This window comes from Myotis nattereri (genome assembly GCF_964212035.1).
Source record: "Myotis nattereri genome assembly, chromosome: 16".
Taxonomy (NCBI): domain Eukaryota; kingdom Metazoa; phylum Chordata; class Mammalia; order Chiroptera; family Vespertilionidae; genus Myotis; species Myotis nattereri.
The window spans coordinates 38,384,511-38,406,791 of NC_138091.1; the positions used below are offsets into that span (position 1 = coordinate 38,384,511).

The 22,281-nt window shown below is 39.6% G+C and overlaps 1 protein-coding gene across 1 annotated transcript in view; it reads right to left on the minus strand.

Annotated features, from left to right (window-relative positions):
• Positions 1 to 427: 427 nt before the first annotated feature.
• The window catches only part of SMURF2 (SMAD specific E3 ubiquitin protein ligase 2), a 43,557-nt gene continuing 21,703 nt past the window's right edge, over positions 428 to 22,281 (minus strand). The window contains exons 9-18 of the mRNA XM_081109486.1: positions 17,227 to 17,385; positions 16,603 to 16,798; positions 13,658 to 13,761; positions 10,989 to 11,103; positions 9,074 to 9,252; positions 8,194 to 8,331; positions 5,508 to 5,628; positions 3,372 to 3,573; positions 2,036 to 2,111; positions 428 to 1,739 (exon numbers count right to left, since the gene is read on the minus strand). Coding sequence (XP_080965612.1) covers positions 1,640 to 1,739; positions 2,036 to 2,111; positions 3,372 to 3,573; positions 5,508 to 5,628; positions 8,194 to 8,331; positions 9,074 to 9,252; positions 10,989 to 11,103; positions 13,658 to 13,761; positions 16,603 to 16,798; positions 17,227 to 17,385 — 1,390 coding nt within the window. The 3' untranslated portion in view covers positions 428 to 1,639. The remainder of the gene's footprint in view (positions 1,740 to 2,035; positions 2,112 to 3,371; positions 3,574 to 5,507; positions 5,629 to 8,193; positions 8,332 to 9,073; positions 9,253 to 10,988; positions 11,104 to 13,657; positions 13,762 to 16,602; positions 16,799 to 17,226; positions 17,386 to 22,281) is intronic.

The window sequence follows — 22,281 nt, forward strand, 5'->3', positions numbered from 1 at the left end:
GAAGCCCTGCTGAATACCAACTAGTCCTTTCCTCTCCCTCACTCTGTCCCTCTTCTCGCAAACCACTATTCTGAGGCACCTCTGAGGAACCCCTTCGCTCTATGAACAGACTGAAAACCAATCCATCCCATGAAAGAACACACGGGCCTATTATTCATTTGATAAGCCACAAAATTTAAACAAAGCTATATCATCAAAATTTGCTATTGTTGGTTTCACATCAATATATTGAAAAAAGAATAGTTCAGATTTCTAATGGCTGAATTTAAAAAAACTTGCCCATGATTTCAGATTTTTCCAGTCCCTCACTCCAGAATTTTGGTTGCCTTCTGGATCATGCAACATGCCTCACCCTGAAAGCTAAATCTGGATATTTCAAAATCAGATGCTGATCTTCAACACCAAGGGAACTGGGATTCCCTTACTTGCAAAATTCACTCTTCGGTTTAAAGTAATTTATACTATAGAGTTAGAATCACTGTTTCTTTAGTAATCACATCCCCAGCCGCACCTGCCCCACTGCATTTTGTTAAATAAAAGCAGGATGTTTTAAGTTTGCTAAATAATCTTTAGAGCAAATTTTTTTCTTTTCATAACTTTAGCTGATTAAAATATCATGAGCAGCTGAATAAAGATTTAGGATGATTTGCTTGATAGAAACTTACACCATAATTAAAATATAATATAAACTAGGTGTACTGGTCAGAGGAGACTTTGGTTTACAAGAAATAGTATATCTATTAAAGTTAAGTTGACCCAGCAAAAGAGTTAAAATCCTATCCCATCCACATGATCTGAGAAGCTATAAAAATGCAGGATTTCCATTTTAAGGTGAAAAGTAAAATCCAAAACACCTGGTCATATTGATTCAAGAAAAAAAATTAGGATTTGTTTTTAAAGTCTCTTAAAAATAGGGAGCCCCTGAAAGCATCTTATGTAGCAAATAAGCTACTAAGTTTAGACTAAATGGTTGCATTAGGAATTTGACAACCAAAATTATATAGCTGCATTCCAGGTAATTTGTACTTGAAAAAATATAAAAAAGACTCACCTAGGCTAGATTGAAACATATAATGCTTTTAAAATATAATGCTTTGCTATAGAAAAATGTAATTAAACGTGTAAATGGCTTTTTTAAAGACAATAATTCTTTTAGCCAATTGTTTACAAAGGTAGAATAATTCAAAATAATTTTATTTCATTTTTTTACAAAGAGCAAGTACAGGAGCTGTTCAAAATCATGTATTCAATCAAAATGAAATGTGACTTGTACCGCCTGCTGAAGTTGTCTTGATGTCTGAGACTTGAAATCTGTGAAGCGATGTGAATAGGTTACCTTTTATAAAAATAGTAGTAGTCTTTAAGTGTAGAATACTGCCTAACTCTGGAAATGTAGGAAAAGTCAGCATTCTTTAGGTTCAAGATATTAATTTTAAATAGCAGCTGAATGCGGCCTCATGGCAATGCATAAAGACCTGTTTTTTTCCTTGAAAAGGAATTTCAAAATTGTCCTTTCCCCTCACAGTGTCCTAAAATTTAAAAAAGGGAGGGGGGCATGTTCCTGTATTTCAGCATTCCTTGACACTGCTGAGAGGAGGCTGTCGAGCATAAATAGTCCTGGGTAGAACCTTGAAGTCTGTCATTCCACAGCAAATCCACACGTTTCTTCGATGGCTGTTAGCAGCTTCTCATATAACTTTTCATAGCTCTCATAGGGTGGAATGTCGATTCGATTGAAGCTGTAAATAAGCACATCAGATTTAACACAGTTCCTTCAAGATAAGCAAACCAGCCTCCAATAGCCACATCGCTCTTTGTGTCACACAGAGAAGTAAAGGAATAAGGTTATATTTCTGTAGAGCAGAGATTACCACTTGTGGGTGTTCCTACCAATGTCAGAATAATCTTAAATCACTGAGTTGCTTATCATTCCTTTTAAAGGTCCATTTAATAGTAAGAACAATAAATGAAAAGCCACCTGTTTAAAACTACAACACACATGGAATAAGAGGGGAAAGCTACAAAAATAACTCACCACGTGTGGGCTTTGGGCAGGTTGTTAGTGCAGGCATCAATTTGGTGGATGGTAAAGAGTCGTGGGCCTGCAGCACCTGCCAAAGGAGTAACCATGGGTCAGTTCACTGCAGGTGCCTGTATTCATCCCTAAAACATCAGGATGAAACTGGTACATAAACCCCAGGGTCTAGGGATAGAGGAAAACTGGTGACTCCACACAAGCTGCCAAAAAAAATTCTTTTCCCAGGAAAAGAATCTGGGTTTGAAAGCTGGAATTGACCTTGGATAGGCTGGATTCCTTAATATCCTAGCATTTCAAATTTGAGAAAAAGTTCAGGATTGAAATCCTCTGCCAACTTCTTTCTTATATAGGATATCAATGTCCCAAAAGCATGAGAAGAAAAGTAAATGGGCAAATCCACGACTAAATATACACCATTCAGAAAGATGATAGCCTAAATGCAAATTTAGGTTTTAGTGGCTCAGACTTGGCTGAGAGTAAAAAATCAGCAGTCTACAGAATAAATTTGTTAACATAAGACAGCCCATACAAATATATGTAGAAATACAACTTCACTTTATGGGCAGTCTGATAAGGATGAGTTCTCCAAGTAGGGACTGTCACACAACTCCGAGTATGCTTTCCCCAGGGACTTCTGACACTGCGCTGTGGGCAACACTGTAGGAGCATGTACTGTCTGGCTTTGTATATCCTCAGTCATCACCAGCAGCAGCAACTTGGAAAATGAAGAGCTTCAAAGATAAAGCACTGCCATCCAGTGAAGCGCCATCGTCCAGTCATTAGCAATATTACCAACTCATCCAAAAAGCAAGCAGCTATTCCACAGAAAACTATGCTTTAACACTGAATATGGTTGTAAATAAACAGGCTGATGCCATGCAATGCACATGCGCTGACCCAACAAATGGCTTCCACAACTCATGCTGCCTCTTTCTGTTAAAGGATGAAAAAGGAGAGGTGAGAGGCACCCAGGGGAGGTGTGGGGGTAAACGTTCTGCCAGGCTGAGATGTGGAGATGGCAGTGGACAGACTTCCCCCACAGGAATGTGCAGCAGAATCGAAAGCAAGGGGCATGGAAAGGCAGAGCATCACCACACACAATCGAGCGTGCGGCACTCACTACAATCACAGAGAACCCCAGCAGAAAAAGCTCTTGGGAGGGGAAAAAAGAGAAAGAAGGAGAAGAAGGGATCAAGATGTGAGAGTTACAGATCAGAAAGAGGGTGGAAAGAGAATCTATTGATAAGCACCTGGTTGTAAACCAGCTAGATAACCCAAATACAGACCCCTCCCCCAATCATGTGGGGACAGGCTGGGCCCTCTGGCCGACTACCTTGTAAAGCTTTGAAGCCCTGCAGAGGCACTCGAGACGATCCCGTCACAAACTGAAGCAACCGTGCTCGCTGCTCTTCATCAAAAAACTCCACGGCTTTCCAGAACCACTTGACCACGTTGCTGTCCGGTGTGCAGTGTTTCAACCGGGTGTTGACCTTCCAGTCGTTAACATCTATCTTTCCAAGTCCACAAATAATGAGCTGTTAAAATATTGCACAAAGCATGAGCCAACGGAAACCCAAATTAAGCCAAAAATTCCTCAAAATAGAACTTCAGATTTGTAGTGTTGGCTCTCATAGGGTGATTCTTAAATTCGAGGGTACACACCAGAATCATTTGAAAGTTTTTCAAAATACACACACCAGGTCCTATGTGCAGAGATTTTAATTCTGTGGATTGGGGTGATACTCAGAAGCTGTGTTTTAAAAATTAGCTCTACAGGCACCTATATTCACTTTCAGATTACCCACCCAGAGTCTGAGAACCATCCCTGTGAGCGACTCGGCAAGATGAAGTTCTATAATTTCACATAATTCTACTTTTTTTATTTTAATGGACAGAAACTAGACTCCACAAGTAAATACAATTTATATGTGCCTTCCTTAAGACCTGCATCATATTCTAGTTTCAACACTTACTAGCTTGGGGATTCTGAACAATTCAGTACATCCCTTGGCCAGTAATTAGTTCCCTATGGCAGTAACATCTATTTTACTGCATCCTTGACAGCAACCCGTGGCATACAGGAACTCAAGAAATGTGTTGAAAAAGTGATGCAATATGTTTGATAATCTCACAATTGTATCAAAGTACAAAATACATAAAAGCACTGATCTAGTGCTCTGTGTGGCGTCCTGATGCAGGGTCAGTGGAGGTGAACGCCATCAACATCACCTAAATGCTATTCATACTTAGGGTCCTTCGGGTCCAATGCTAGCTCATCTCAGTAACGTGTTTCTAACAGTGAATTAGGATCGTGTGTAGTGTAAAACATAACTTGCAAATCCTATCATTCTATTAACCCAGTATAACACTAAAATAAATTATATATTTTTGTAAAATATATAAAAATTTTTAATTTCATTAGCAGCAGAAGCTATATAATAAACCCTATCTCTATTGAGTAAAATCTCCAACAAAGCTTCTATAGTGTTCCGAGGATTATGGAGCCACAGCCACACTGAAGAGGGAAGTGGCTATCCAAATAGGATCACAGAAGTATTTATACCAAAAAGGTAACTCCTAAATTCTTTTCTTCAGAAGTGGTAATTATAAGGCCAAATTCCTCATTCATTGTATGAACTAATGAAAATGCATTGTATTTCAGCTTTATTGTCGATACTGTTTTCTTCCTCCTCTTGACCATTCACTGTTAAGCAGTTCAATCACAAAGAGGAAAGGGGATGGTACTGAGTCAAATCCATTTTTAGACTTGTTTACTAACAGGTTTGTTAACAGATTTAGTTTTAAAGACACTGAGGTTAATTAATGAATCATGTAGACTTTGAACATTTATGCTCTCCATAGTTAAATTTGGAACCTCTGGTAGAATAAAACCTCGATTTTTTTTACAAAGTAGTTCAATGAAAGTTCAGATGTATTTGTTAAAGGTCTTACTTAAAAAATCAGACCTAAGGTGCTTTAAGGACCAGCTTTAAAAGAAAACAAAACCAAAAAAAAAAAAAGTTAACTTTATTACTGCTACTGTTAATAATATTTCCAAAGAGACTGAGGATGTTTAGACACAGTTTATCCTAAGTGTTTTAATTATTTCCTCTATGATCTTGTTTACCAAATGCCTTCTTGCAAAGCTTTGTGTAAATCGACTGAGCTTAGGATTTCATTCCAAATAAATTTCAATAGAAAACAACATTGGAAGAAGTTACACATAAGACATGAAATCTGTTGAAAACAAGAACGAATAATATGAAAAAAAAAATGTCCACAATATAAGGGAGATTGCTCATTTGTAGAAATTCCACAGCAAGATGGACTTCCTATGAATAAGAGTGCTCACAGTCCTGCACCATGAAACTTCAAAAGTGCCAGAAATACAACTTTCCTCTGAAACTAAGAGAAAATTCCTAACCTTTCCTTGCTACACTAGATGATGTCATGACATTAATATACTGACCTCTAACTCCTTCTCATCAAATGTCTTCAGCAGATGCTGTGGAATGACTTCATTAAATCCTTTCTGCAGAGCCAGGAACTGAGCCTCGATGCCTCGTAAAAACCTCCAGTTCACATAGAGCCTAGAAACATGGGGCGGGGGTTTCCTATGATCCAATATGTTCAGATTTGGTCATTATGATGAATCTCTACTTTAGCAACATTACAAGGTGGCAACCTTCCACTAACAAAAGCTGCATCAACAAAGCAACTCTTCCCATCAGAAAAATTCCGAGTAAACTGGAAGTTGGCTGGAGCTCGGATGGGTCTGAAGTCACAATCTGGATGAAAATTCCTTCAGAACTTCTAGCCAAAAGCCACAGACAAGAGCCCATTCAACAAAAATCACTATTTTTCTGGTTTCACTTGAAAATATGGTCTGAAAATGTTAGGTGTTTTGTTTATATTTTGGGAGCAGTAGATGAGGGAAGAGGTAAAGAGAATGAGGAGAAATAGTAAAAGCCAATAGTAAGCACTTTTTAGTTAAATATTCATTGTTCCCTGGAGGCTTTAAAACCCCCAGAAGAGGTAATTAACCAACAAAAAGTACACTACATCCAATGTGTAGCTTTTCTTATGCTTTTGACTTGTAATTTTATAAGTGAATTGCTTTTTTAAAAATCTACCCAGGAAAACCTCTCCATCTCACACATCTCAGAACTATTCATCTTCCAAGTTTGTCAACATATCCTTTCCCAAATTTGGAGAAATAGTTCTCTACTTTAAGAAATAAGTTACTTTGCCGAACCGGTTTGGCTCAGTGGATGGAGCGTCGGCCTGCGGACTGGGGGGTCCCGGGTTCGATTCCGGTCAAGGGCATGTGCCTTGGTTGCGGGCACATCCCCAGTGGGGTCGTGCAGGAGGCAGCTGATCGATCTCTCTCATCGATGTTTCTGACTCTCTGTCCCTCTCCCTTCTTCTCTGTGGAAAATCAATGAAATATATTTTTTTTAAAAAAAGAAAGGAATAAGTTACTTAACATTATATCCTTTGGGGGACCTTATTTTTGTGTGTTTGGTTAAGGGGACACCAAAACTGCTCATTTGCAAAAAGGTTTGCTTTGTCTCAAAACTCTACTGGATGAGGGATATTACTAAGCACTATAAACACGGCCAGGGGCTGAGCAGTCCACACCAGGTCCTGGAAGTGACGCACAACAAATTCAGGAAATGCCCATCCATTCTTTCATTTTTTAATTAGAAATATAATAAATGCTTGTTAGGTAAAGAAAAAAAAAACCCCTAACTGTGGAGACAGAGTAAAAGCTGAAAGTCCATTATTTTACTCTCTTTTCCTTCTCTACTCCCAGGCCCGGCACCTCTACTCCCTCATCCCAAACACTTTATTTGGTGAACAGCCTTTCTGAACATCTTCCATATAACTATAAAACACAGAATGTCCCTAGATAATTTTTCTAAGACTTGCTTTTTAAATCTGACAGCTTATACAGAGTCTCTCTTCCTTTTAAAAATCCACATACTATTCTGCCAAATATATGTATTTAATCATTCTCCTCTAAAAACATTTAGCACTTTTTAATTTTTTACAAGTAATATTTAGTTGAACATCCTTTTTCGTAATTATCTAATTACATGTGTTTCCACAGCATAGATTCCTAAAGCTGGGGCTTCTAGTTAAAAAGCATACACATTTTTATTTTGGAAGCTATTATCAAACTGCTTTCCAAAAAAAGCTAACTCAATGCTCACGCCCATCAACCATCTGTGAGACTGATGGGCCTTGTGTATAAAGTGGAAACATTTTAGCCAGTTAAGACTTGGGGACATAATCTATATAAAGTAGTATAATGCATGTTTTTGTTTACACTCCTCATTTGATTACCAGAGTTTTATGTTCAGGAGAACTTTAGTTGCCATAGTCAAATGATCTAACCCACTACTTTTAAATTCCTCCATCAACGGGTGATTTTATAAAACTTGGGGAACATTTTCTTATATCTACCCTTAACCTCACAACATGCTTATTTGCAACAGGGCAGGTACTAGAATACAGCACAGAAGTGCTTCTGCATAGCCAGCCCTGGTAGCTCGCGGCACACGCCTGTGCAGTGTTTCCTGGTATCTGTGCCTCTAGTCTCCTCCACACTGATCCTGGGTTGGCATGTGACTGGCTCTAACCAAAAATATACAGCACAGACGTGGCGCTGGCCAGTTCTAGGCTTAGGCCTTAAAAAGCTCCGACAACCTCTCTTGTGCTCTGGGAAACTAGCCAACCACCCCTCTATCTTGCTGGGGAGAGGCCACGGGGAAAGTGAGAGATCTCTGATTCCACTTGGGTGTAACCATGGAACCCAGCCAACAGTGAGAATGAGGCCCCAGTGGCTGGTCCAGCCAGCCCCAGCCCTGGAGCCCCCGACTGAGTCATCAGACATGTGAGTGAGGAGGCCATCTTGACGTTTCTGTCCCCACCAACACCATGCGGAGGAGCTGTGTGCTATGCTGTTGTTTATCCTAACTCCTAACCCTCAGGACTGAGCAAGAATAAAATAGTTGTTTTTAAGCCACAAATTTCTGCAGAAACCTGTTTTGTAGCAATAAGTAACATGACCTAAATACTAAATTGTTTTTCTGTTCTGCTATTCTAGAACATTCAAACAATTCTCAGTCTTGGGAACACAGAAGTGTTACCTGACATATTCCTTTTTATTTTCTTCGGTAACAGGGATACTCTTGCCATTTGGCTTAAGTTCATGCTGAATAATTTCCCCATATGCATTATGTTCAACACAGAAGGTATGGTCCAAAACACCTGTAATATCATTCTCACTAGAAAAGAAAGAAAAGGAAAGATACTTAACTGGGAAATCTAAAACACAGATTAACTGTGAGATGAATAAAACTAGAACAGTTTATGGCATGACAAATATAAGGTCAGATTCCTCTGAATATTCCTATACTCTAAACCTGGTTCTGGGGCAGAAAAGTCAGAGCTTTAACCCTCATCAACACCAGGAGCATTTCACTTCCTGAGCCACAAGAAAGGGCGCTGGCCACGGCCGGGCTTTACGGGGAAACTTCAGCTGTGTTTGGCCTGCAGGTAAGAGGCCCTACTTGAGTCTCATTGGTTTGGCAAGTAAGTATAGCTAATATACCTTCATAAGCTAATGCCCTCCCACAACACAGAACTGGTTCTTACAGACGCCCCTTCTTAAAGTACAGCTTCAACAATCATTACTTCTGCAGGAATCTGTTATTGTAACACATGCAGGATGGGAAACAAACTTGCATCACTTTGGGAAAATCACTTACATATAGTAGTATTTCTTAAAATAGGACATGATAGATATTTTTTTTTCCTTTTTAAAGTAATAATGTCCACTAACTTTTAGGAATTTGAAATATACAGGGAAGCAGTAAAATAAGGAAAAATCTAATGTGGTTCTATCATTCAAATAGTCACTCTTGGTATTTTCTGTGTTTTTTAAATTTTAAAGAAGTATATCCATTGAGACAGGATATTTTTTAAAAGCTCAGATTCTAACTATAATGAACAAGACTCAATACATACAGTATCCACACTAAACTGTTATGAAGATCTGGATCAACTAACTCCATGTCATCCAAAGTAATTGACTTCCCAAGCAGCTGTTTATAAAACGGCAATGTGAAGCCACCATCAATATAATGTCCATGAAACACAGCCATTCCCATTATTCGTCCAACAAAGTGGAAATATGATAAGTGTTCCTGAAATTGAAAAGAGTTTATATAAATACTGAAGTTAGACACCGTTCAGGGAATTTTTAATAAAAAATTAAAATTTAAGCAACATTAATCTTTTTATATCAACTTATACTCTAATTTCAACTATTTCAATGGAATAGGCTATCATACCAAAACTCAGTAATCATTAGGGAGAGTTTCTATTGGGCATGCTCAAGATTCCCTACATTGTTATAAAATGTTACACCAGAGTCAATGCCTCTCTCAAAGGATACAATCACTTTGTAAAATTCATCTTTAGAAATTAAGTCCAGACAAGAGTCCCACTGCAGCTTCATTAAACCACCCATAGATCCTGTTCTCTTCCTCTCACATCCTGCTAAGCCCTTTACAATCTTGGCTGTCATATAGAGAGAAGAAAAAAAAAAAAGCTTTCAACCCTAAACCTCCCTATTTCCCTGACCTAACCAGAAACTGAAATTCAAAACCTCACAGATTTAGGGCACAGATTTCATGTCTAACTTGGACTTGAGTCCCGATTCTGCCAGTTACTAGCTATGCATACTTGAGCAAATTACTTAATTCCTATAGGATTAATTTTCCACATCTGGAAAAATAAGGGCAATAATAGTATCTAAAAAGGATCTCTGTGAGGAGTAAAAGATGATGGAGCCCATGGCACTGGAGCTGGCAGAGGGTAAAAGCTCAACGAACATAAACTGTTATCACTACAACTACAATGGCAGTAATGGGACCCCAAGCAGAACCTTCGCCTGAAAATCTTCCCTTTGTGAAGGACTGCCTGCAATGAATGTAACATTCCTACCATGTTTGGGTATATCTGGTCTTTCCTGATAAATTGTTTTGTTAATTAGTATTTTAAACTTCTTTTATTTCTCTATTTAGTAAGTGATCTTTAAACCCCCCTCTTATCTTAAAAACAGCATTTGTTTCCTTGTAAAAAGTAATATATGTTCACTACCCATAGTCTAATACCCAGAAGTAACTAATGTCATATTATAGGGTAGAGCCTTTCGATGTTGAAATATATACCTATTTACCAAAATTGTATCATACTATATTTTCCAACCCTCTTTTCACTTAATACATCACAAATACCATCTTAACATGTCATTAACTTTTATCCCACAATGTCATTTTAGAGGCTATATAATATGCCCTTGTATGGATAGCTAATGGAAATAATGTAGAAACAAATTAGTAACAGCTGCTAACTTTTATTGAGTGATGAATAATATTTATATGGTTAATAATGTAGAGCACTATGCTAAATAGTTACTGTGCAAGATCTCATTAAATTCTCACAACCCTTCTCTGAGGTACAAACTCTATTTATTATTTTTAGCAATAATAAAATTGAAGCTCAAGTCAATGAATTTGCCCAAGGTCACAAAGCTTAAGTAATGGGACCTGGTTATGATCTCATGTCTAACTCCAGAATCTGTTTTGTAACTGCTAACGTCATTCTGCTTCATGTCACAATGTAATCAACCCTCTGCTTATGGACAGTGATCCTCTTTCGAATTGGGGCTACTACAAACAAAGATGCAGTCAATATCCCTAGGCCCAAACTGCTGAACATATCCATAAGCATTTACTTGAGAAAATTTTCTAAAGAGGAACTGCTAAGTCCAAGGCTGTGACTAGGACAAGGAAAGTAATCCAAACTAATTGACATTTAAAGATGACAAGTATTGTAGGTCACTTGTTAATTCACGTCACCAGAACAGCAACCATACCGGGTTAACTGCAGAATCAGGATTGATCTGCAATGTATAGATATCATCTCTTGAATACTGGAAGAGGCCATAGTATGGATTCAACATTTCATGCGACAAGAGATATAACCACTCCCTAGAAAACAAGACATGACAAAGGAATTTTTTGTTAAAGAATTTATTTTTATTAAAATATGCTATTGATCATTTTAGCAAAGAATTTTTTAAATAAAAGAAAATAAAGCACTAACTAGTTATAGATCACACTAGAAAAATCTACCCTGCCCAAAAAGCAAATGGAAACGCTTGTTTTATTATTATGCAGTCACTTCTCACTTACGCAGGCAACTTTATGACATAGCGGCAGAGTATAAAGGTATTACCCAGAAGTACCAACTACTAATTACATAATGCCTCCCAGCAGTCTGCTCCTTTTAATTGCTAAATAAATTTGTAATCCATCATAAATATAAAATAAAGGTAAGGGTATGGTTCAAAATGTACTCAGTAGCATAGACACAGCAGTAATCCACTCTTGCTTTCGGCTAGGGCAGTGGTCGGCAAACGGCGGCACGCGAGCCACATGCAGCTCTTTGGCCCCTTGAGTGTGGCTCAAAATACCACTTGCGGGTGCACACGTACAGGGAACGTTGTGGAGTGAAAGAAGATGTAGTGTCGAGGATTGAGAAAGGTATGTTGAGCTGGTTTGGACATATAGAGAGGATGAACGAAAGGAGATAGACGAAACAAGTATACGAGTGTGGATGGGAGAGTTGGAAGGGGTAGACCTCAGCGAACATACCTCAATCAGATTGAGGACATTTTTAGCAAAGGCCAGCTTAGGAGTACCCTAATTAAGTTAATAACAATATACCTACCTATATAGTTTGTTTAAAAAATTTGGCTCTCAAAAGAAATTTTGATTGTTGTACTGTTGATATTTGGCTCTGTTGACTAATGAGTTTGCCAACCACTGGGCTAGGGTGTGCTTCCTGTTGGTATTGTTTTAAAAGGAAATTCCATTATCCATTCCATCATCTTTTTTGTGTAAACCTTGAAATGTGGCGTGATAAAAGTGTAAGTGTTCTCCTAAAACCAAGACATGGTATAGAACATACCAAAAAATACATGTTTGTCCTAACCTGTATTTTTTGGTGTGTTCCTTACCACTTCTTGGTTTCAAGTGTAAATATTTTTAAAGCCTCATAATAAGTAGCACTATCACCTTAAATTTATTAAATCCTTCATATTTTTCAAAGGATGAAAGATAACACTCATTTTGAGGAAACTGAAATACAATCACTAGGCTATCACAGATGTAGTTCTCATCCCGATTCGTGTCCTTCCTCACCTAGGAAAGGTATTTAAATGATATGTTCTGTTATTATGAAATAAACACATTGAATAATACACTTTAAGGAAATACAGTGAAATACTTTTAATAAAAAGTTAAAGAAACAAGTTTTCAGTTCTATAATGTGATGAAGTCTAGCTCACATCACCACCATTGAGGTAATATTTGAAAAACTCAAGATTAAAACGAAAGGGAGGTCTCCATATAAGAACATTCACAACAGGTAACACCCACAGACGTGCCTTATACGTGTCTTGTGTATTTTTTAAAGAAAATCCTAATTTTTGTTTTGTTTCACCAAGTATTTAGAACACACATGAAAGCAGAACCCTACTTTTGGCTTCTAGCATGGAATTAGATCAGAAAAAGCAGTTCACTGCCACATCCCAAACCCTGAGGGTAGTGAGGTTAAGAAAACAAAAAACGATTTGTTTAGCTTATACATATAATTATAGCATTTAGATCCCATCAGCAGGTAATTAATAAGTTTTCACAATAAGCATTAAAAACCAAATTATAAATAAATCATTAGAATTCCACAGAAACTATCAAGTCCTAAGTATGATGTACAAGGGATCAATTCTAAAAATCCAAATTAAAGGAACTTCCATTTGCAGGTAAAAAGGTTGCAGAATGAAAAAAGTCTACAGGTAAAAACAAGTAATGCTAAGTAATAATTATAGGACTTGGTGAAAATACAATTTAATTAAGCCTGGATTTAGATTCGGGTAAGTGGAATTATCATGATGGTCCTTTAGAATGTTTCAATACAGAGCTATAATGTTTCTGCTACATTTATATAAAGTGAATTTTCACACCTAAAAAAATACTTTATGAATATAACATTAGGACCACTGAGGATACACACACACACACTCCTTTAACAAAGTTAAAAAGCATGGCAATGAAAGCAAAGGGAGCAGTACTCCATTTAGATTATGTCATTAAAGCCTGAAGACTGTCCCTGACAATATAAAGCAGAGGGAATAACACACACTAAAGGGGAGATGAAGAAAATACAGGGTCTATGGTCCACCAACAGTCCATGTATGGCTGCAGCTAGTTTTCAGAGGGTGTTCCATTGGGCTCTATGATCCATGAAGGAGTCCCAAACGGAAAGTCGAAAAAAATGTAAGTAATCATTACTGTTCTCTTCTGGTGAAAGTACTACCCTAACCTCATTATGAATGTATTGATTAGGATATCCTCCTATTGTAAACATTAGGGAATATTATACTAGAAAATAAATATCAATGAGAAGGTTACACCACAGGGAGTATCTTAAATTTGTATATATAAGGATTCACATGGCATTTCCTAATGAGCGAGTCTTTACCTGGCAACCCCTCCATAATCAAGACCTTCTTCTCCACGAAATTTTATCATCAATCGCTTCCAAAGATCTTTTGGTCTCATTTTCATGACCTGTCGATAAGATTCCTAAAAAAAAAAAAAAAAAAAAAAATTAATATACTATAATTAGTAGGTGCTTTTAACCTGTTATTTAAACTCTCCCTCCCATTCTACCTACAGAGCATGTTTATAAATAAGGTGAAATTCAACAATCAAATCAATGATTAAACTCCAAGTGTTTGAAACCTCTTGGAACTTCTAAAAACAAAATGAATATAGCTTAATGCTACTGAAACCAATTCACGTGATAAATATTATATTAAAGCCTACTAAGTGCAAAACTCCGTAGTTAAGTTCTATGAACCACAGCAATGATTTCACTCATATTAAAAACAGAATTTGATAGAAGTACCAAAATTTTTCAAGTTGGTTGACCTAAATCTAGGTAGGTCACAGGCAGCAATAGAAAGTAAAGGTAAGAAAAAGAAAATTCCAAAAGAATATCAGTAATCATTAGTGCTCTCTTCATTAAATCAACAATGTTATTATTTTAAAATACAAATGATGGACTACAGACAAGGCCAGAACTGTTCTGAAAGAAAAAAAGTTCATCTTTTGGGAAAAGGGTTCTCAAGTCCCCAAACCTCTTGCCCAGGAATCCTCTAGAGTGGGAAGTGCCTGCCTTGGAGCTCTGCCACCAATTCTGTAAGAACTCTGAAGGTGGTGTTAGGGGTATAAACGCCAAAGGTAAAGAGTATAGTAAGAAGGAGGATTTTCTTTTTTTTCTTTCTTTCTTTTTTTATTTTTTAAATATATTTTATTGATTTTTTACAGAGAGGAAGGGAGAGGGATAGAGAGTTGGAAACATCGATGAGAGAGAAACATCGATCAGCTGCCTCCTGCACACCTCCCATTGGGGATATGCCCGCAACCAAGGTACATGCCCTTGACCGGAATCGAACCTGGGACGCTTGAGTCCGCAGGCCGATGCTCTATCCACTGAGCCAAACCGGTCAGGGCACGAAGGAGGATTTTCAATAAACGAAGGAGATAGTCCAATAGTAATGAAACAAAATGATTTTCTGAGTTAAAAGCCCCTCACCTTTTGGAAGCATTAGAAAGTAAGAGGTGGATGACACTTATGGTCTTTCAAAACTCATTATTAACAAACACTGGCAATGGAGAGGGTAAGCTGAACCACCTGGAACACCAAACACTCTTCATCCTATTTAAATGTGTACCTTCTACATTAAATCTCTCCCATGTTATTGCCGTTAATCCCCACAATTGAAAAAGAAATTAATGAAAACTCTCTCATTCTAAAGAGTCTCAAAAAGTTCATTGGAAAACAGAGCAAAACACTAAAATGTTATCTACACTAATAAAAGAGAAACATGGTAATTGGCATACGACCGCTACCCTTCCCATTGGCTAATCAGGGCAATATGCAAATTAACTGTCAGTCAAGATGGCGGCCGGCAGCCAGGCAGCTTGAAACTAACATGAGGCTTGCTTGCTTCAGTGACGGAGGACTCCAACGTTCCCCGCCAGCCGCTGCAGGCCTCTGAGCCTGCAGTTTCAAACATTGTAACAAATATAGACACCCAGAAACCAGCTTTCAGCCGGCTGGGATCTCAGAGCTGGAGTTGATACAGAGTTTCGAGAACCGAAACAAACCAGATACCTGCTTTCAGGAGCAGAGGCCTCAGAGCTGGAGCCTCAGAGCTAAAGCTGGCCCAGAATAAAAAAGAAAAAAAGGAGCAGTTGGGAGCTTCAGTCCCAGCCTGAAAACAGCCCTCAGCCCCTCACCCAGACTGGCCAGGCACCCCAGTGGGGATCCCCACCCTGAAGGGTGTGTGACCACCTGCAAATAGCCATCATCCCCTCATCCAGGCTGGCCAGGCACCCCAATGGGGACCCCCACCCTGATCCAGGACAACCTTCAGGGCAAACCAGCCGGCCCCCACCCGTGCACCAGGCCTCTATTCTATATAGTAAAAGGGTAATATGCCTCCCGGCACTGGGATCAGTGTGACAGGGGGCAGCGCCCAAACCCCCTGATTGCCCTGTGGCTCTGTGTGTGACAGGGGGCGGCGCCCCAACCCCCTGATCAGCCCTGCTCTGTGTGTGACAGGGTGCGGCGCCCCAACCCACCCCCCACGGGCCCTGCTGTGTGTGTGATGGGGTAGAGCCATAACCTCCCCATCGGCCCTGCCCTGAGTGTGAGAGTGGCAGCGCCCCAACTCCCTGATCGACCCTGCTCTGTGGGTGATAGAGGGCGGCGCCCCAACCCCCTGATCCACCCTGTGTGTGACGGGGCGGTGTGCCAACTCCCCTATTGGCCCTACTCTGTGAGTGACAGGGGGGAGCTCCTCAACTCCCCGATGGGCCCTGCTCTGTGCATGACAGGGGAGAGCTCCCCAACCCCCTGATGGGCCCTGCTCTGTGCATGACGGGGGGGAGCTCCCCAACCCCCTGATCGGCCCTGCTCTGTGCGTGACAGGGGGCAGCGCCCCAACCCCCTGATTGGCCTTGCTCTGTGCACGACAGGGTGGCGCCACAACCTCCCCATCGACTCTGCCTTGAGTGTGACAGGGGGCGGTGCCCCAACCCCCCAATCGGCCCTACCCTGAGCGTGACTGAGGGTGGCATCGCAACCTCCCAATCCGCCCTGCTCTGTGCATGACAGGGGGCGGCGCCCCAACTCCCCAATCGGCCCTGCTCTGAGCCCGATCAGGGGCTGCACCTAGGGATTGGGCCTGCCCTCTGCCACCCGGGAGCAGGCCTAAGCCAGCAGGGTGTTATCTCCCGAGGGGTCCCAGACTGCGAGAGGGCACAGGCCAGGCTGAGGGACCCCCTCTTCCCCCCCGAGTGCACAAATTTTTGTGCACCGGGCCTCTAGTTTTTCAATAAGACTTGGAAGTTTACCTCAAAAATCTCTTCCCTGGAAACCTCAATGCGGCAATGGCCAGCCTGAGGCTGTTGTTGGGAAAGTTCTTGCCGCAAAATTTTTAGTTTCTGGACCAGGTCTCGCTTGTAGCGTGGGACCGTCAGACACTCAGTGTCGTCGGGGCATAAGGATACCACCTGCTGTTGCTGTTGATCTTTCAACTGATTCTGCCGACTAGAAGTAAACAAAAATACTATTAAACGAAAAAGATTATAATTACACATTTAAAATAGCCACCAATCATAAAATAAATCTACTATATCATTTCCACACCTTTTTGTGTTCTTGGCTTGTCATTTTTGACAACGATAAACTAGCTCCAAAGTTTATTTCTGAGAATCCGTATGAATGTATGGAGTTTTATCCATCTACCCCATAAAGCAGCCTGTCTCTTCAGGTGTGCCACGGTGTACGTTGCTGCTTTAGCACAGCAGGATTAAAATACTCATATATCAAAGTAAAACTTGTCATACTCTTATACAACATTCTGTTCAATGAAAGTAATAATTGAAGACAGCAGTCTAACCATTTATTACAAAAAGCATCATCAGTCTTCTCTTGTTCAGACTCTCATTTTCACACATATTGTTTCAAAAACTTACTTTAAAACTAAATGCAAGTTAGCAGAAAGCCGAGGATCTGTGAACTGTGTTGTTCTGTTGTTATGGTCAACAAAATAAACTCTGCCTGTTGCTGTATTACGGATCTCCCATCCAGGAGGCAATGGACCAAGCTCTTCACAATTGATGTTGCTAAGATCCCTGCAAAACAAATAAAAAATAAAAAATACCTCATTGCTGGGCCTGCTGAGCCAAGCAAGTGTAAATGACACAGAACAATTTCATGAAGTCTGAGAAAATGTATTGTTTCAGAAACTTGAGCTGTTCAGCTGGAATCTTTAATTCCCAATGGTTTAACAAACTTGCATACTCAAAACTCAATCCATAAATGGCCCAGAAACTTATCACATAGCCTACATTTTTAAAAAGTTTGTTCCTGGGCTTTAATGTGACACAGATTTTAAATTAATATAAAAGCAAACACAATACTTGCCAACATAAACTGTACTTCAATCCTTATCTGACAAAATATTGTTTTACAAATGTCAGTGGTATAAGGAATGAGATGTTTTCTAAAATTTCCCTTCAATTTTTCTTTCATTACTACACTGTAAAATGTGGGTAAATCAATGTTCATTCCATTTTTAATTTTAAGCTCTCCAACAAAACAAAACTATAAATTATATTAAAATTCGGATCCTTAAAATAATCACAGTATATATTTTAACGAATAACGTCTGCATTTTGAATTTGGAAGCTAGTAAATGAAGAACCTGTTTAAGATACGTAAGGGGTTCTGGAGAAACCAAGATGGCGGCATAGGTAAACACCGGAGATTGCTGCCTCGCACAACCACTTCAAAAATACAACTAAAAGACAGAACAGGCATCACCCAGAACCACAGGAAGGCTGGCTGAGTGGAAATTCCACAACTACAAGGAAAGAGAAAAGCATACTGAGACTCAGAGGAGGCGCACAGTGCGGAAGTGAAATACTAAGGTGCGGAGGTGCACGCAGAGCGGGCTGGCGGCTGAGGGTGCAGTTGTCTGTTTCAATCGGGAGGGAGTCTCAGGCTCTGAGCTCCAGCTCCAGGCGAGTCTCTAGGGACCCAGACTCAAACGGGAGAAGCGGGACTTTCTGGCATCGGTCGGAGGTCGGAACTCAAGGGCTGCTTTCTCTCCGAGGTTTGCAGCAGTTGCTGGGACACTGAGAGGCAGAGCCTCTGGGGACGGGACTGAGAGAAGCCATAACTGCTCGCTCCGCCCGCCCTGTTGATCCCCTGGGACCCGCCCCGCCCAAGCCCTGCACAGAGGCATTTGCGGGATAGCCTCAGGCAAAGGCTAGACTAGCACCTCCCTAGAGGACAGAAGTTCTCCCACTGCAGACACAGCTGATTCTCACAGCCAGCTGGCCTGGAGGTCAAATCCTTCCCAGTGTTACCTACAACAATCAAGGCTTAGCTACAACAAGACTGCACACAAAGACCACAAGGAGGTGCACCAAGAGTGTCTACCTCAGGTAATTGGGACACTTAGCACAGAAAGCCACTCTATCGACACAGTGAAGCATAAAAAATGCCGAGACAAAGAAACAGGACACAAATGACAGAACTAGAGGAAAACAGGCTGCTGGACACAGAATTCAAAACCACACTTTTGAGGTCTTTCGAGAGTCTTCTAGAGACTGCCGATAAACTTAATGAGATGTACAAGAAATCTAATGAGACCCTCAATGTTGTGATAAAGGACCAACTAGAAATTAAGCATACACTGACTGAAATAAAGAATATTATACAGACTCCCAACAGCAGATCAGAGGAGCACAAGAATCAAGTCAAAGATATGAAATGCAAAGAAGCAAAAACCACCCAACCGGAAAAGCAAAATGAAAAAAGAATCCAAAAATACAAAGATAGTGTAAGGAGCCTCTGGGACAGCTTCAAGCATACCAACATCAGAATTATAGGGGTGCCAGAAGATGAGAGAGAGCAAGATACTGAAAACCTATTTGAAGAAATAGTGACAGAAAACTTCCCCCACCTGGTGAAAGAAATACACTTACAAGTCCAGGAAGCGCAGAGAACCCCAAACAAAAGGAATCCAAAGAGGACCACACCAAGACACATCATAATTAAAATGCCAAGAGCAAAAGACAAAGAGAGAATCTTAAAAGCAGCAAGAGAAAGAAACTCAGTTACCTACAAGGGAATACCCATACGACTGTCAGCTGATTTCTCAACAGAAACTTTGCAGGCCAGAAGGGAGTGGCAAGAAATATTCAAAGTGATGAATACCAAGAACCTACAACCAAGATTACTTTATCCAGCAAAGCTATCATTCAGAATTCAAGGTCAGATAAAGAGCTTCACAGATAAGGAAAAGCTAAAGGAGTTCATCACCACCAAACCAGTATTATATGAAATGCTGAAAGGTATCCTTTAAGAAGAGGAAGAAGAAAAAGGTAAAGATACAAATTATGAACAACAAATACGCATCTATCAACAAGTGAATCTAAGAATCAAGTGAATAAACCACCTGATGAACAGAATGAACTGTTGATTATAATAGAATCAGGGACATAGAAAGGGAATGGACTGACTATTCTTGGGGGGGAAAGGAGTGTGGGAGATGCAGGAAGAGACTGGACAAAAATCGTACACCTATGGATGAGGACAGTGGGTGGGGAGTGAGGGCGGAGGGTGGGGTGGGAACTGGGAGGAGGGGAGTTATGGTGGGGGGAAAAGAGGAACAAATGTAATAATCTGAACAATAAAGATTTAATTAAAAAAAAAGATATGTAAGGAAGAATAGTCTAAGGCTTGCTGCTACAATAAAAAAAAAAAAAAAGCAGAAAGACTTTTAATGGACCAAAGACCATTGTTATGTATCACACATTCTTAAATATTATTATATACAAAGACTTTAAGAATTTTATATACAAAGACTTTAAAATTTACAAGACTTTAAGAATAAAATAAGAGCAGCATGTCTAATGTAAACTTAAACTATAACAGATAATTATAATGACAAATATCTTCAAAATCATGTTTTAAAAGTTGAACTAGAAAAAAATTTTGCCTGGTCATAATGAAACACAGCTATGGGCACATATAAGCACCAATAGATTTGTTGCAACCATAATTCTGACTTCTGCTTATGGGTGCTTCAAGAGACTCCTGCTACAGAACTATAGCTTGACAAGAACACACTATTTGAGACACTGCTAGTCTCAAAAGAGACAAGGGGGAAAGTTCTAAAAATCCTTCTCAAATTTAAAAGAAAAAGTGGACTGAGCTTGCCCTAGCTGACACGGCTCAGTGGTTAGAGCGTCATCCCAAGCAGCAGAGGGTCAAGAGATCGATTCCCAGTGAAGGGCAAGTACCTGGGTTGCAGGCTCAATCCCCAGCCCTAGTCAGGGCACATGCAGGAGGCAACCAATCTGTGTTTCTCTCTCACATGGATGTTTCTCTCTCTCTTTCTCCCAATATCTCTTCCACTCTCTCTAAAAATCAATGGGAAAAAATATCCTTGGGTGAGGATTAAAAAATAAAGTGGATTGAAATGGAGCTGGTACCTGAGTGGCAGGAAGGCACAGGGGTAGGAGGGGTAGGACTGCTGGTGGGTAGCTGTTAATTGGAAAACAGCCTCAGGCCAGCAGCAAGGTTGGAAAAGCAAATCTGACACTTCCTCCCTGAGCTGAAAACTAAAAAAGAAAACGAAGGAATCCCAGGAAAACTTCCTAAATTCCAACTTAGGTTCACAGAACTCAAACCAATTAAGATCAAATAAATTCACACAGATCACCAAACACTTCAGAAAAGAAAGTCATGCTGAGAGTCAGTAGAAACAATAAACCACAGAATCAGATCCCCAAGTACTGAAGAAATAGTGACAGACTATTTCAGCCCCTCACCTGGAGTAGGTAGATAGGAGATCTGGTAGTCCAGATCAGAGAACAGCTATGACATGTGACATTAAAAAAAAAGAGAAAAAAAGTAATAAAATAAGGGAACAATTACAAAGGCAAACTATCAATGAGAGATTATTAAAAATGATCAGCTGGATTTTTAAGTGGAGCTTTTAGAAATAAAAAGCAAATACTGAAATCAAAGAATAATCTTGATATAATGCAGAATTTTATTTACTTTTATTTAGAACTTTATAAATCTACAGTCATACATGGAGAGCTCTAAAGAATTGATTAAAAGAGCAGAAAACTGGGAACAATCTTTATTTCCACTTGGAAAATGATTGAAGAAAAATGTTTCACAGCCATAAAAAGTAAAACAGAGCTGTATTTCAAGACTACACAGTCAGGATGCAATGGCATTAATCACTGTTTTAAAGAGATATGCAAAACTTGATGAAATGGGAATTCTCAGATAAATCTAAGTTTACTGGATATCTTTAAAAGAAGTATCTGAGTTACACTATTTTATAAATAGCTTTGAATAGTGGTTTTTAAAAAATATACTTTTATTGATTTCAGAGAGGAAAGGAGAGGGGAGAGAGAGATAGAAACATCAATGATGAGAGAATCATTGATCGGCTGCCTCCTGCACGCCCCCTACTGAGGATTGAACCCACAACCCAGGCATGTGCCCTTGACTGGAATCGAACCAGGACCTTTCAGTCCACAACACGACACTTTATCCACGGAGCCAAACCAGCTAGGGCTGAATAGTAGTATTTTAATAGAATCTACATATTTAAATAGTCTGCTTTGATAAAAGATCCTCCATGCAAACAGCATGTTTACTAAAGGATCCTCCAAAAACAAAAGATATGATGATACTAGTGGCCTGGTGTACAAATTCGTGCACATTGAAAGGAAATTAATTAGAAGAAATATTTTAATATCACTATTTGCCCTTTCTCTATAACAGAAGTGTCAACCAATGACAGATGGAAACACACACATATGATTGGCGCCAGTGAGAGCTTTATATGTATCATGCATGTGCGAGTTAACTTAGCCTTTTATATATATAGAATAAACTTGCTTAATTAGACCTGCTTTCTGATTTAGCTAAACTTTTTCCAGCCCAGTGAAATACCCCAACTTCTTTTTCAGGTAATTGTCAGCAACACAGCAGTA